This window comes from Gymnodraco acuticeps, unplaced genomic scaffold, assembly GCF_902827175.1.
Source record: "Gymnodraco acuticeps unplaced genomic scaffold, fGymAcu1.1, whole genome shotgun sequence".
In the NCBI taxonomy this organism is placed as follows: domain Eukaryota; kingdom Metazoa; phylum Chordata; class Actinopteri; order Perciformes; family Bathydraconidae; genus Gymnodraco; species Gymnodraco acuticeps.
The window spans coordinates 2,906,777-2,920,737 of record NW_022992126.1 but is presented as its reverse complement, the minus strand read 5'-3'; the positions used below and the strand labels follow the sequence as shown (position 1 = coordinate 2,920,737).

The window sequence follows — 13,961 nt, the reverse complement described above, 5'->3', positions numbered from 1 at the left end:
TTGCTGTGCTGCCTGGGGATGCTCAAATCGCTCCGAGAAAGGAGTACGAATGTACGGCTTCCCCACTGACACAGAGCGGAGGAAAAAATGGCTGGCTCAAGTCAGCAGGAGCAATTTCACGACCAACAGCAAAAAAATATGTGATGTAATTATTAGGGCCGGGACTCGATTAAAAAAAGTAATCTAATTAATTAGAGGCTTTGTAATTAATTAATCGAAATTAATCGCATTTTTAATCACATATAAATATTTGACCTAAGAACAGTGAGAATAATTTTTTTTCACATGGATTTTAGTATACCATTAGGCGCATTCACACCGCAGTACTTTTCCCACAAAGGTTCATGAGAACTTAGTTCATGAGAACTCTTTGAACCTGGGGGTGGATTAGGCAAATGAAGCCGCTGACGTCACTTCTTCTTCTTCTGCTTTGGGTTTACTGGCAGGCCGCAAACCACTTCACGGCGTATACTGCCGCCCAAAGTCCCCGGCCGGAAGTCCCCGGAGTTAGGGACTGGCTTCAGTAGAAGCTGCTGGGAGTCCCAGCAGCTTCTACTGAAGCCTTCCGAGTAAATCGCCAGAACGCCGACACCTCCTCATCTCCACCGCTCCTATGTTTTATTTTGTGTTGCCATAAGTTAGTCTCTCTGCGTTTCTGCGCTGGGCTAATGCTAATAATGCTAATGCGAGGATAATAAAATGGCGGCTTCACAAAACTTTTTGCGAGTTTTACGGGGCGTGGTTTGCAATCCGCCCAGCCAATCAGAAATATAGCTCTTTTCTCACAAGAGAGCCGTACGAAAGTCCCTGCTCTCTAGCAGCTCTCTGCTCTCTAGCAGGGACTTTCGTGGGGGTAAAAAGGTTCTCATGAACTAATTTTAGTACCGGCCCTTTTTGGTGTGAACGCGATAAAAGAGGCTAACGTTCAGCTAGCTGCTATATGTTTTGCATTGAGGTGATACTTGAGGCTTGATGTGCTGCGGTGATATGCGAATTCCTTTTTGCATAATTTGCACACAACCGTGCTCTTATCAACGCTTCCATTCGTCCGTTTTTTAAAACAACATTTCCCACTGTTGTTCACTGTGGTTTGTTGTTGTCTGAAGTCATGAACGTTAGTTGGTGCTCCAGTATAATCGGTACGCCTGAAACTCATCCAGTGAGAAACGTTCCGCGGTGCAAACATAAGTGCGATTAAAATGCGTTAATTTTTTTAACGCGTTAATTTTTGTGTAATTAATTCATCTTAATTAACGCGTTAAAGTCCCGGCCCTAGTAATTATATACAAACACTGCATTTGCACTTTTTCACAAAACGAAAACCACACCATTGGGAAAGCTTAATGTTTTGTTTAATACAAAAAAACAGGGAAAGGCTTGAAAAACACAGAGTTGAGACTCAGGGTGCAGGGTGAGGGTCTCAGTGCAGGTATTCAGGCTCCATTGAATCCCCCTCTGGTTCTTGTGCTGAAAGAGGGAGTAACAGACAGGAAAAAGGGTTATACACAGGGCTGCACATAACTGGTGCGCATGCGCACCTCCGCCAAAAAAAGAGCACCGGGTCATTTGAAACAAAGCGCATTTGCGTACCAACATTGAGAGAGGGAGAGAGAGAAGGGAGAGAGAGAGAGAGCGAGAGAGCGAGAGAGAGCGAGAGAGAGAGAGAGAGAGAGAGAGAGAGAGAGAGAGAGAGAGAGAGAGAGAGAGAGAAAGATATTTGCGAGTTGCATATGACTCCCAGTTCTGGGAGGGAAAAAAACATTTTGACCGTTGGGGCTCATCCTAATTTTCGGCCTTGATGTAACAATATTCATAATTAAGTCAATGTAACACCCTTTTCACCCCGATTACACGTTTAATTTGCCCTGTACGATGGGCGCTGTAAATGATGAAAATGGGGGATGTTGGCTTATCTGGCGCCCGCAGCTCACAGCCAAAATGCGAGGGAGAGAGGGAGAGAGAGAAGGGCGCACCGCCCGGTACCGGCGCTGTTGTTATTAGAATCTGGTGCCGTGCTAGCTGCTCTAACGGATATAAGAAGAAGATGTTTCTACAATAATGTGGAGGGAGAGTCCTCTCCAGTCAGACTGAGAGGCAGATACTACAGCTCAGTGAGGTAAGGACTCTTAGTCTAAGTTCAAACGGTTTGGTCACAATTTATGTAAACACATATTTCCAAGGCACCTTTATAATTATTGGGATAAACAGGTTTCAAATAATTCCAATGTATAAGACAGTAACCAAAAATATCCTTTAAAACTGGAGAGATAAAAAAAAAAGCATAAATAAATATATATAGATATTTGGTGATTTATATCAATAGAGGTATTTAAACTAATGTGTTTAAGGTAAAGTGTCATTGTGCTCAACACATTTAAATATACATTTCTTTTATATGTCACTCAGCTAAATTGTTCAGTGTGTATATGTTATAGTAGAGTAGACATAATCTAATACTAGCAAAGTTACAGTACTTAAAGGTGCTTAAAGGGACTCAAGATAACACAAAGGGTACATTGGTAAAATATAAACAGGATAATTTAAGAGAAATAAGACAACATTACCTTATGTATTCTTCATTGTAAATTAGATTTATTGAGTTAACGAACTCAGGGCCCTTCCCTGATTAAACCAGGGAATAACTGGGCTACACTGGCAATTTGTGAACCACAAGTTCAGCTATGAGTCTGTTGGGTGGCTCACTGACCGTTGCCGTAAGGAAACCAGAAAATCAAGAGACCGGTGAGCCAATCCATGCTGTCATCATAGATGCCTAAGATGCAAGCCGTTAAGCTAGCAAGTCCCACCACTCTGGATAAACAAACTGTGTTGTTCAGTCCTCCTCCTAGACAACTGGAGCCATTACCAGCCACCACAGAAACCCAAGGCTCTCTCCTTATTAAAGATTGCCTTCATCCACGGCCGTTTTCATAAGCCTCTCTCTTCTCTCCCGCCTCGTCTCCATCCCTTCCTCCCTTTCTCCTCCAATCTCATTCTTTGTGGGTTTTGGGTTTGGCGAGTGCTAGGCGTCACAAATATTGAGGCCCACTCTTTCTTTCACCCTCTCTCGATTTTTCTTTTTCTAACTAACCCCCTCTTCCTCCTCTTTCCCTCCTTCCTTCACTCCCTTTCTCGGTACTGGGCGTTCATGCTTAAAAAGAGGGGGGGCTTGCCAAAAGCGCGTGTCAGGGAAAAACAATGAGGGAAGGTTTGTTTGAGAAAAAGCACAGGAAGCCAAGATGTATAAACTTCAACGGACCTGTACCCCGGTAAAAAGTGTGAGCCAGCCAGAGGAGAGTGTGGTTTGTGGGTGCGGCCCAACAGGCTTTCTACCAGGAACAGAGTGATTTACCTCACACAGACAGAACCCGCTGAACTGAACACACACACAAACATTCACACATACACTCACCAGAAGAATAATACACACACATTGGAATTCCAAATTCTCCATTTCTGTTTGTTCTCTGACTAGATTTCATTAAAAAAAAAAAGTGTTTCCATGTATCTAAGTGCCTTCGACATGATATATATCCGCAGATACTTAATGGAAACCTGTCGGGATAGATGAGGGCGAAAGGGAAACACACACGCTTTTTACGACTAGTGTTTGAGTGTGGGAGGACAGATGGACCCCTGTAGATGTCAATGAAGGAGGTCTGAATAAGCCTTTGTTGATAACGGTGATGGACGATGTTCTCAGGCTCATGAAGTCGTAGATGGTATCTCTTTTATTCGAGACTAAAGAAGGGTCTGGGGGAGATGGGCAAAGCACCACACTCCATTCATCAAGTGAGGAGAAGAAGAAATAATAAAACAGAAAGAGATGGCAGTGTTTGAACATAAGCTGTGTATGGCAAGTGCTGCTCCTTACATGGGGCTTTCCAAAGGCCTTTCAACAGAGCAACATGAAACACATGGTGGAAATGGGAGTCAGGATGACAACAAGAGTAATTATTGGCATGGTTGGAGTCAAAAAGTCACGAGGGAGTGCAGTCTGTGTAACTGGCATATCCTCTTGCTCTGTGTATGAATCATTAAGAAGAGTTTACAGAGAAATTTCAACTCCAGTTCTTACAGATGGTCTTTTTATTAGAGCTCTTGTACAAACTCACAATATAAACCTGCTAAAAGGACACACCGTGTTTTTGATCTGCCTGCTGCTCCTGCTTGCGTGCCGGGTATGGTGGCTCCACGTCAAGCATGTCTTCATATTGTAAACAGATGGCAAAGCGCTGACCTCTCTTGTAGAGGCAACCAAAACCAAGAGGCAGAAACTATTCATCCTCTGTGAGGAGGAAACTTTTCAGTAAAAAATGCTTCATGAAAAATGCAGCTTTAAAAAAAACAAAATCTGCTCGTGTTTCTTCATACTGCGCTACATGAGTTTGACTGACAGCTCAGCAACTCTGTGTGCCATTGACATTTGGCACTAACACAGGAAAGGTCAGTAGGGAGAGTTTAAGGGGACAAAGTGCCATCATTGAGGAAACATGTTCCAAGACGGCATGCTGTTGGATCATATGTCTTTTCCTCAAATGTAAAGGTCCTCTATTATACTGTTTTTCTTCAATATATTATAGGTCTCTAGGAGGAGATTCAGGTGATAAGGTGGGCGGGTGTTACCGTGGTTGGTTATTGGCTAATGGTTACACAAGCCAAAAAATCGTTATGACATCATAAAATGGCCAAAGTCTGATCAGCTAATTTTCAGACAGGTTTTTATATAAATGGATTAGGACAAAAAATGAGCGAATCTTTTTTCCTGAAACTTTCAGAATCTCTTTACACAGAGGGGACACATGGTTATGTATAAAATACATGAAAAAGTGGATTTTGCATAATAGGTGACCTTTAAATCAAATGTGAATTGGCTTGTATGGAGCAACCAAACTGACAAAAAGTAGTTATTACCGGTAATCAAAATAACAATTATAAAATATCATTCAATATATCAATTAATAATATTGTTATTGAAAGAACTAATCAAGACAAGAGGCATGCATCTGAAGAAGATCATTTTATGAAGACACAAGCATGTTATCAAGTTTCACCAGTGAGCTAACATAGCAATATGATCTCAGAGAAATATGTGAAGTGACTGCAACGAAAAACCGCAAAGAAAAGCATGTCCCCCAGCTTAATATCCTCTTAATGTGACACATTAAGGAGACCTCTCAATGGATTATGTGTTAGATGCAATGTTCTTTCCCCAGTTTAAATGTGTATGTTTCCCTGGGTCATTTATGTTGAACACAATCACCCACCTAGAGTAAAGAGGTTATACTCCTTTACGTATACACACACCCAAAAACGTTCGCCCTCAAATTGCTGACGGACAGACATTGACGTCTCCACAGTGGCAGAACTTGTTAACAATTCAAACAGCAGCCCTTTAGATTTAAAATATCGGTACCACTTTACAATAAGACTACCCTTATAAAGGGTTTACAAATAGTTTGTAATTCATTTATTAATTAGGTTGTGAACACTTTATAAATCATTAATAAGCTTTTATAAGACATGAGATAAACAGGGCACATGTGACCGGTGGCTTGCCAAATAGTGAGCCCACATTTATCTACTGCTAAGTCTTATTGAAAATGGTAGTAACTCATTAATAAATGAGAATGTGTTTTACACTTTACAATAAGGTTCCCTTTTGGCAGTTATAAATGTTAGTAACTCGTAAATAAATGGTCATAAAGAGATGCCAAGAAACATCAAGATGGATGGGCGGAATCAACTCAGTGAACAACAGATACCAAGGATGATGGCTGATGAAGAAGACGAAGTAAGCTAGGTAGCCAATATAAGACTTAGTCATCTTGCCAAATAGTGAGCCTGTGTTGATGCATGAAAACTATGTTAGAACTGGTTTATAAATGGTTCTTAATGATTAATAAACTGTTTACAACCTAATTCACAACCTAATTATAAACCCTTTATGAATCCTTTATAAGGGTAGTCTTATTGTAAAGTGGTACCAAAATCTCTTACAAGAGGACCCTGGGAAAAAAAGGAGTTTTACTTTGTAACTTTGCTAGCGTAAGCTGGCCAACTAAAATACTTTAGTTAGCCTATTGGGTTTACACAGTAGCCATACAGCAATACAAAACAGTATATTACTGATACACATGCACTGTCTGGTGTAATGTTATGATAAACTTTAGCTCTAGGCCTAGTGAGTTAAGTTACCAGTGTTTACTGTTATTAAGCTAACCGCTAACCCATCCACTCGATTGCTACACACACAATAATTCTGCACCAATCATTAGTAAGCTTCCATACTTTGTTATCATTACAAGCATAAGAGGGTTGAACATTGAAAACATGTTGATGAACATAGGAAAAGTTGAGAAATGATTGAATGTGTCAATAAAAAAGTAGGAACATTATAAAAAAAGAGATTAAGTAAATAAGCCTATCTTTTGGATTGTTATTCAAATATATATTTCATTATGGAGCACGGTTAACTGTAGGCAAGCTAACTAAGAGAGCCTAGGATATACTTATGGGGAGGAAATGCCTTGAGGAAAGTGAAAGAGTTATTTGTAATGAATTCTTTCCATGAAGGGAATTTCCACAGGCTGGTGGGTTACTATTAGACTTGTTTAAATGGTATATCTTTAATGTCAAAGGAATGTTTGTACCCCCATTCCCTTTTATCTACACAACCCTGCTTATGAGAAACACCCATGTATTGCATCAACTTTAATACCAAATCTGATTACTAAATGGATTATGGTTAAATGACTATGTGACCAAAGATTTGATTCTCTGTGGCTACATTTCCAGTAAAGATACAGTCATTGAACAGTCTTCTTCATGTTTTTATTTGTTGAATTGTGTATCTGTGTGTCTATTCACTGAATTATCTTTTGTACTTATTACATTTTAACTGTCTTTTTCATTTGATTGTGTTGTATTCTTTGTATTTTGAGAAGGTGATCTATAAATAAATCACATGACTTAACTTGAGTAATAGCTAGACTGTTTGTTTACATGTGTGCCAGTTTATTTTAGTCTCTATGAGGTAATGTGACCAGGTGTTGTCTTATAGCTTTGAAGGATGAGGTAAGTATATCGGGATAATTAAAGGACCCCGTGTATGTATGTATGTGTGGCAGTATGATCACTCTCTGTCTGGTCTGAGTCCTTGTTTAGATGTCTGCAGCATGGGTGTGAGTGTTCCTATCTTGGAATGCGTATGACTAAACCTGCATTGTGCCATGGCTGGTGCTGCAGTGATAGACACGCACAGCAGTGTCTGACACACCTGTTCTCACCACGTCACCTGCTGAAGTGTCTGGTTTTGATTCTACCCTTTTATGAGGGGCGAACTCAAGAAAAATATACAGTATGCCTGTACGCATCCTCATTATGAGGTAACTACATATGACTCAAAGACCCTCCTGGATGTGTGCATTTAGATTATATGAAAACATCATAGGTTTGATAGCTAGTGTGCCTTTACTGTATGATTTAATGTTTGCGTCTACAGGAAACTCCTGGAGTAATAACTCACACAAAGTGATGACAGGAGCTGCTGCGATGCCCAGTGCAGATACACCATCCCAGCTAAAGTGACACCGCTCACAGCTGCCCCTTCTTACAGGAACAACCGCACCAAACCGTTCAACTGCCAAGCCCTTATCATCGGCCCTGATGTACAAATGTGTGTGTGAGTAACGTGACCACTGGTAGAAGATAAAGTGAAGGATTTCGTTTAAAGAATTGCATCAAATGAAAAGGGGTAGAAGGTAGATATATTTGTGGCTTTCATTTCCATAATGCAGACCATTAATAATTTCCACACAGTGTGAATGTTCCTTTAAAAAATAATAGTCTTTGTTTTATTCAGTTACTTACGAATGATGACATCAGATGACAAATAATCATCTTGAATGTATTAAAGCTGTGGCGGTTCTGTGGATCATACCTCATGTAATAAAATATCTGTTTCATTAAATGTGGTTGAAAGCAGAATGTAATAAGAGTAAGAGTTTGGTGCCAATTTGAACTAGATGACTTTCCCTGAGTTTGATTTGACCCAGTTGGGCAATCCCTCTTCTTGTCTTTCACTCTCTCCTATCCATCTCCCTATAAATCTGTCAAGTCATAATCCTCCTCTAGCCTGCACAAATGCCTGTAATTTAAAAAATAATGAAGGCTTTGTTTAAGTTTGCTTAAGCACTGCTTAAATCATCCCAGCTCTCTTACAGCTTGAAGATGAATCTTCCCACATGTATTCAATAGCAGCAGAGCTCTTGGTACAAACACCGACATCAGAGATCTCATTCAGTAGCTCGTACAAGCTCTGTTTGCACTGAAGAGTATCCAGAACTTTAAACTATTTAAAACATTTTGACATTCCTAAAAACCGATTGAGTCACAGAAGGTGCTTGAACAGTTTTAAGTACTTTAAAAAAATGAATTCATTAGAGAAACAAGCTAAGAACTAAAGATGACCAGTGTGAATCAGGTGCCAAATCCTGTATTAATTAATTAGTCATTTTCAACTGCAACATACCTTTCCCGTACCCTTTATGCGCTATTATACAATGGAAGAATGTGTGTGTGTGTGTGTGTGTGTGTGTGTGTGTGTGTGTGTGTGTGTGTGTGTGTGTGTGTGTGTGTGTGTGTGTGTGTGTGTGTGTGTGTGTGTGTGTGTGTGTGTGTGTACACTACAGAGACTCATTCAAGACTGGTCCACAGCGTGTCCTGAGTTGTCCCTTTATCTCTTCTGTGCAAAGAAAAAGCGGTGAGCTCCAGATTATAACAGCACCCAGGCAGGAGACGGCAACCCAAACATGTGCTTTACACATTCATGCAAAGAAAAACATACCACAAGATCCACATATCAGATCCTATACTTTGGAAAACAAAATAAAACAATTTACTATACACCACTTTAAGTATAATGGTTAGGAACAAATATGGCTCTTTTAAAAAGCACATGATTTACAAAAAACAATATTTAGTGATATGGCTGTTCATTACCTATTGAAAAATACAAAGTGCATTTTAACTATTTCAAGTGTGGTGTCCATCTTTGGAGAAGACAACAAAATGTAAGGACATATTTTTCATTGTAAATGGTGGCTGACTTCAAGTTAAGCAACAACTAAATAAAAAATAATAATATATTTGAGCCACAAACAAAAGGGGTTCGTTTCTCGTGCTGTTTTGGGCCATTTAAGTCTGGGAGCAACACTGATGACCTTGTTTAGACTGACTATTGTGTGTAGACACACATAACATAAAAGTAGTGCTTGTGTTTTGTTTGGTCATGAAGGGGAGATCATTGGAGAGACAGGAGTGGAAAAGAAGAATGTGAAAAAGAGAAATACGCACGGAAAAGCAGAAATTATGAACTAAGTCTTGACCTGTCTGATAGAAGTATAACGCTTTGCTGCTTGGAAGTTGTAACAAAAAAAAGAAGGTAAGAATTCAAATATAGTTAACAAAATGAAACAATACGTAACAGAAAGTCAGGAACACGTAAACCCTGATGCCACATGTGGAATGTGTTTTGTTCTCTTTAAAGTTACATTATTATTTTTGCTGTAGATTGTACATCCTTTGAAGACAGGAAAGCAAAGCACAAACTTCTGACTCTTCTGAAGTTCCTCCAGTAATCTGTTTGGTTCAGTCTATTGTCATCATCCTGTCTGCACTTTTGGAACCTACAGTATAAGGCCAGACTTGTAGTTGATTTTTTTTTGCAGACTGTGGAGTGTGTTTAAAGACAGAGGCTCGTAAAAAAAAACAACATATTCCATTGGACACTCAATCGATGAGAATAAGAGACCGTGTGAAACAGAGATGCTCACTTTTAGTGATCTTGAATACAATTTGACGTGGTAATTTAAGAAAGGTTAGTGGTCAACTAACTCCTGCACAACGTAGGACTGAGAGGTAGTGTGTGTGTCTGTATACCCTGTTGTGTGCCCATACTCAAGTTTTATTTAATTAAACAACCTCTAAATGTAAAAGCAAACGGACGTGACATGTTCTGAATGCTCATCATTCATTTTGAGATATATTGTTGAAGTATAAATACAATTTATAGCTGCAATGAAAAGTTGTACCCGGATCATGTGGAGTGAAACAGAGTCCAGTTTGTCAACGATTTAACACCCCTCGGTTTTTGACTAACGGTTCCACTGGGGCCAAGTCTGGATCACGCAAGGTCAATTACAGTCACTGTTAAAGCCATAATTCACACGTACACACTAGCACACTAGCACACACACACACAGACACAGACACACACACACACACAGACACAGACACAGACACACACAGACACAGACACAGACACACACACACACACACACACACACACACACACACACACACACACACACATATACACACACACACACACACACACACACACACACACACACACACAGGCAGGAAGTGTTAATCAATTCTATTTTAAAGCACCACATCAAAATGCATTTACACAGTGACACACACACATTAACACACAACACACAGCAAGCAAGAAAGAGAAAGGAGAGAGAGAGAGAGAGAGAGAGAGAGAGAGAGAGAGAGAGAGAGAGAGGAGAGAGAGAGAGAGGGAGAGAGAGAGGGAGAGAGAGAGAGAGAGAGAGAGAGAGAGAGCGAGAGAGAGAGAGAGGAAGCCTGGAGCTGCTCTCTCTCTCCCTGAGGAGCCAATCAATCATTCTGCTGCCATGCCAACAGGAAGAGGCCTGCTGTTGGCTCACAGAATGGCTCAAAATGCAGACGTTTCCCTGGTAACCACTTTGATTGACGGGTATGTTTTCTGATTATATTGTTCTTTTAAAAGTGAAAAATAAATAATTAAGGGCTGGATTTACAGAACAAGCCATTTAATTTGATAACTCTTTTCCAATGAAAGCTAGCATTAGTTCCAAAAGTAGTACAAAGTTAAAAAGCTAATTTCCATAATTGGCCAAGTCATCCCATATTTATTAGCATACAGCTTTGTGGTTGTGTTGGTTGCAGGCCTGCATATGGCACAAGAGGAGAGGGAGAGCCAATGGATTACTCTGTGCAGCCTTGGGAAAAACTACGATATAATGTATTTGAATATAATTAGCTTTTCTTCTGATGGTCTGAATAAGTATTGTTTGTCGCTTGACTAAAAACACAAAAATGAACACAATGAGCCAGACTATTCCACATAGCAAATAATTCAACTTTTAAAAGGAGATTAACGATATATTTGTGACCTGCTTTTAAAGATTTATCTGCAGTAAGACTTTGGGCTGGTTGTCAAAGACATTGTAGACTAGAAAGACTAAAGCATTGTGAGTTTTTTTCTATTTATTGGATTTCTTGACAATATTACATATCTAGATTATCATTTCAAATCCTTTAATGTGACTTAACCGACCAACATACATAACAAAGGTCTATCTCCCTTCAAATTATCATTTTTATCTGTGTGCACATGCATTCAACTCTTATCCACAATTCCACTTTTTTTTTTTATTTAACCAAATTTAGACATAAATAACCACAATTTGAATAGACCTACGACTGCCTTGTTGTGTTTGGATTTGTTGACATGATTCGTTTAACCTCCATGACAGCCAAAGTCTTTGACCTCTGCTCGCAGTCTTTCTCTATCTGGTGTCAAAGGTCAACAGTCAGTGGTCAACTCTGTCTATCACAGGGCAGACGGTAGTCGCTCAGACCACAGACTGATACCACTCAACCAAATCCAGACCTCAAGCTAAAACAAACACTATCACTGCTGCCCGCTGTGCAGCTTTTAATGCTGTGTGTGAAAAAGGTCATTAATTGCCCACAACTCAACACAACCTTGAGCTCAAGGGAGACTCCTAAAGAGTTCCTTTATTTATATGTGTGAGTGTGGCACATATTAGAGAAAGTGCCCTACAAGCATTATGGGATATTGACTAATAAGAAGCTGTAACAATGCCAGGTCCCAGACTGCTGTGTTTACTCACATTGATGGTAAGTTTCCCTTTTGTCTGGCTGAGTAACAAACCTTCCCACACAGATCAAGCATGAAAGGGCATGGGGGCACTTCTATTTTCTTTACCTGTTTCTAATTAGTTACTCTCAGACATGTGTGAGTCATCTGAGAGGGAGTCATGGAGAAGCTTGCACAATGCTGCGCATATACACAACTGCAGGTACACACACGTATATAAACACATACATTCCCACACGAACAGTGATAAAAACATTAAGAAGACATGAAATGGAACTCAGTTTCAGTGGTTCAGACATGTCCTCTTGTCAATACGTCAGCAGGATGGCACCAACTCAAAATGTTGTTTTAACATCTAAAGAAGGTCTATGTTCTCATAAAGCTTGGCACAAAGGAAAAGGAAAGTTTGGGTTTTAACTGCTGGCAATTGCTGGCACTGGGCTGCATTGTTCAAAACATTAAAGCTAATGTTGTGGCATGAAACATTCAAACTGCACTTTCTTAAAAATATCCATCTGACATCCAACTAACTGAGCAGATTGTTCAAAGGGAGGGCAGTAAAACAAGTGAAATCAAATGAAACAGCTGCCGTCAATCAACCCATGTCCTAATAAAGAACACGATAACTGATGATGTACTTAGTAAAGCCAGGAACAACATTAAAAAGGGGAACTCAATGTGCATGAAGGCAGTGATGAATCAATCAGACACCCACTATTCGACATTCTACAATCTACTTTGCAACCCCTAGCATATTTGACTTTATACAAACATATGTATTTCTACAATTCTACAAAGTTCTTGGCCTTATGAACCCTTTCAAGCCCAAGAAAAGGATGTTGTTAAGATTATAATGAAACAAAAAAAGGAACTTACATAATTAGGAAATCTACAAAAATAAATAAAAAGCAGAAAACGTGTCAATACTGTAGCTTGCATAACCAAAATACATAAATTAATTTTTTCTCAAACTGCTGGCAACTGCAGTGTTTTGCAAGTTCCTCAAACATTAATACTTGTTTTTGGGGGGGGGGCTATTTTTACATGCGGATAATTACATACAAAGTTGGTATTTACAACTGCAGGATTGCGTGAATGTAGATTTGACTCAAAATAAATGTCAGTGCCCATGGTCATTCTAATGGAGGTCTGTGGCGCAAAAATACAAGTTATTTTTATACTATAGCTACACAGACAATAACATCTAGTTTAACAATGTCATAACTTGGTAATGATATTTTCCAAGTGACTAAAGACAAGGCTCAAATCAGTTGTAATAGGCAAGCTGGGAATTGTTTATTAGGTAAAAAGAATAATGGGATGGGAGTGATTGTACGGCACCCAGAGGAATGCTGGGAAATGTTGTGTTTTTGCGTGCTGTGCCTGTCCTTGGAAACATACACCGGAACAAAGCGATACACTTACACATGTCGGACTCTGGGGAGATTCAGATGGATCGCTCTATCACTGCAAAAATGTCCACACGTGCTGGTGTCCATGGCCTCTGGGTGTGCTATATATGTTGGAAGAATGTATGTGTGTATGTATGTGTGTGTGTGTGTGTGTGTGTGTGTGTGTGTGTGTGTGTGTGTGTGTGTGTGTGTGTGTGTGTGTGTGTGTGTGTGTGTGTGTGTGTGTGTGTGTGTGTGTTGCAATATGCATGTCTGTCTTAAGAATTGTATTATGTTGTGAGGGGCTTAAGGAAGTATGAGTGTGCATGCAGAGTTGTTTGAGTTATTGTACTGCTTAGTCTTTGGGGAACGAGGAGAGTAATCTGAAGGAACAGCTAGGGGCCACTTCATACTCAAGTCAAGCGTGTAACAACTAACAACCTCCACCCACCACACCCCTACACACACACTTACACACACAAACACACCTGCACCATACCAGGACTATAGGGCCATGATATAGTAAATGCTCCAAAACTACAGACTTCCCGGACACACAGGTAAACTGTCCCTGGACACTTATCATGCGCAGGTGTGCAAGTGAGAGAGAG

The 13,961-nt window shown here is 39.9% G+C and overlaps 1 protein-coding gene across 1 annotated transcript; it reads left to right on the top strand.

Moving 5' to 3' along the window:
* Window positions 1-1,651: 1,651 nt before the first annotated feature.
* On the top strand, window positions 1,652-10,582 carry LOC117537994 (putative uncharacterized protein DDB_G0271982; the record flags this gene model as incomplete). The annotated part of the gene is made up of 2 exons (XM_034203466.1): window positions 1,652-1,708; window positions 10,523-10,582. Coding segments are annotated over 2 exons (117 nt in total), but the record flags the coding sequence as incomplete, so codon positions are not given.
* Window positions 10,583-13,961: the final 3,379 nt, after the last annotated feature.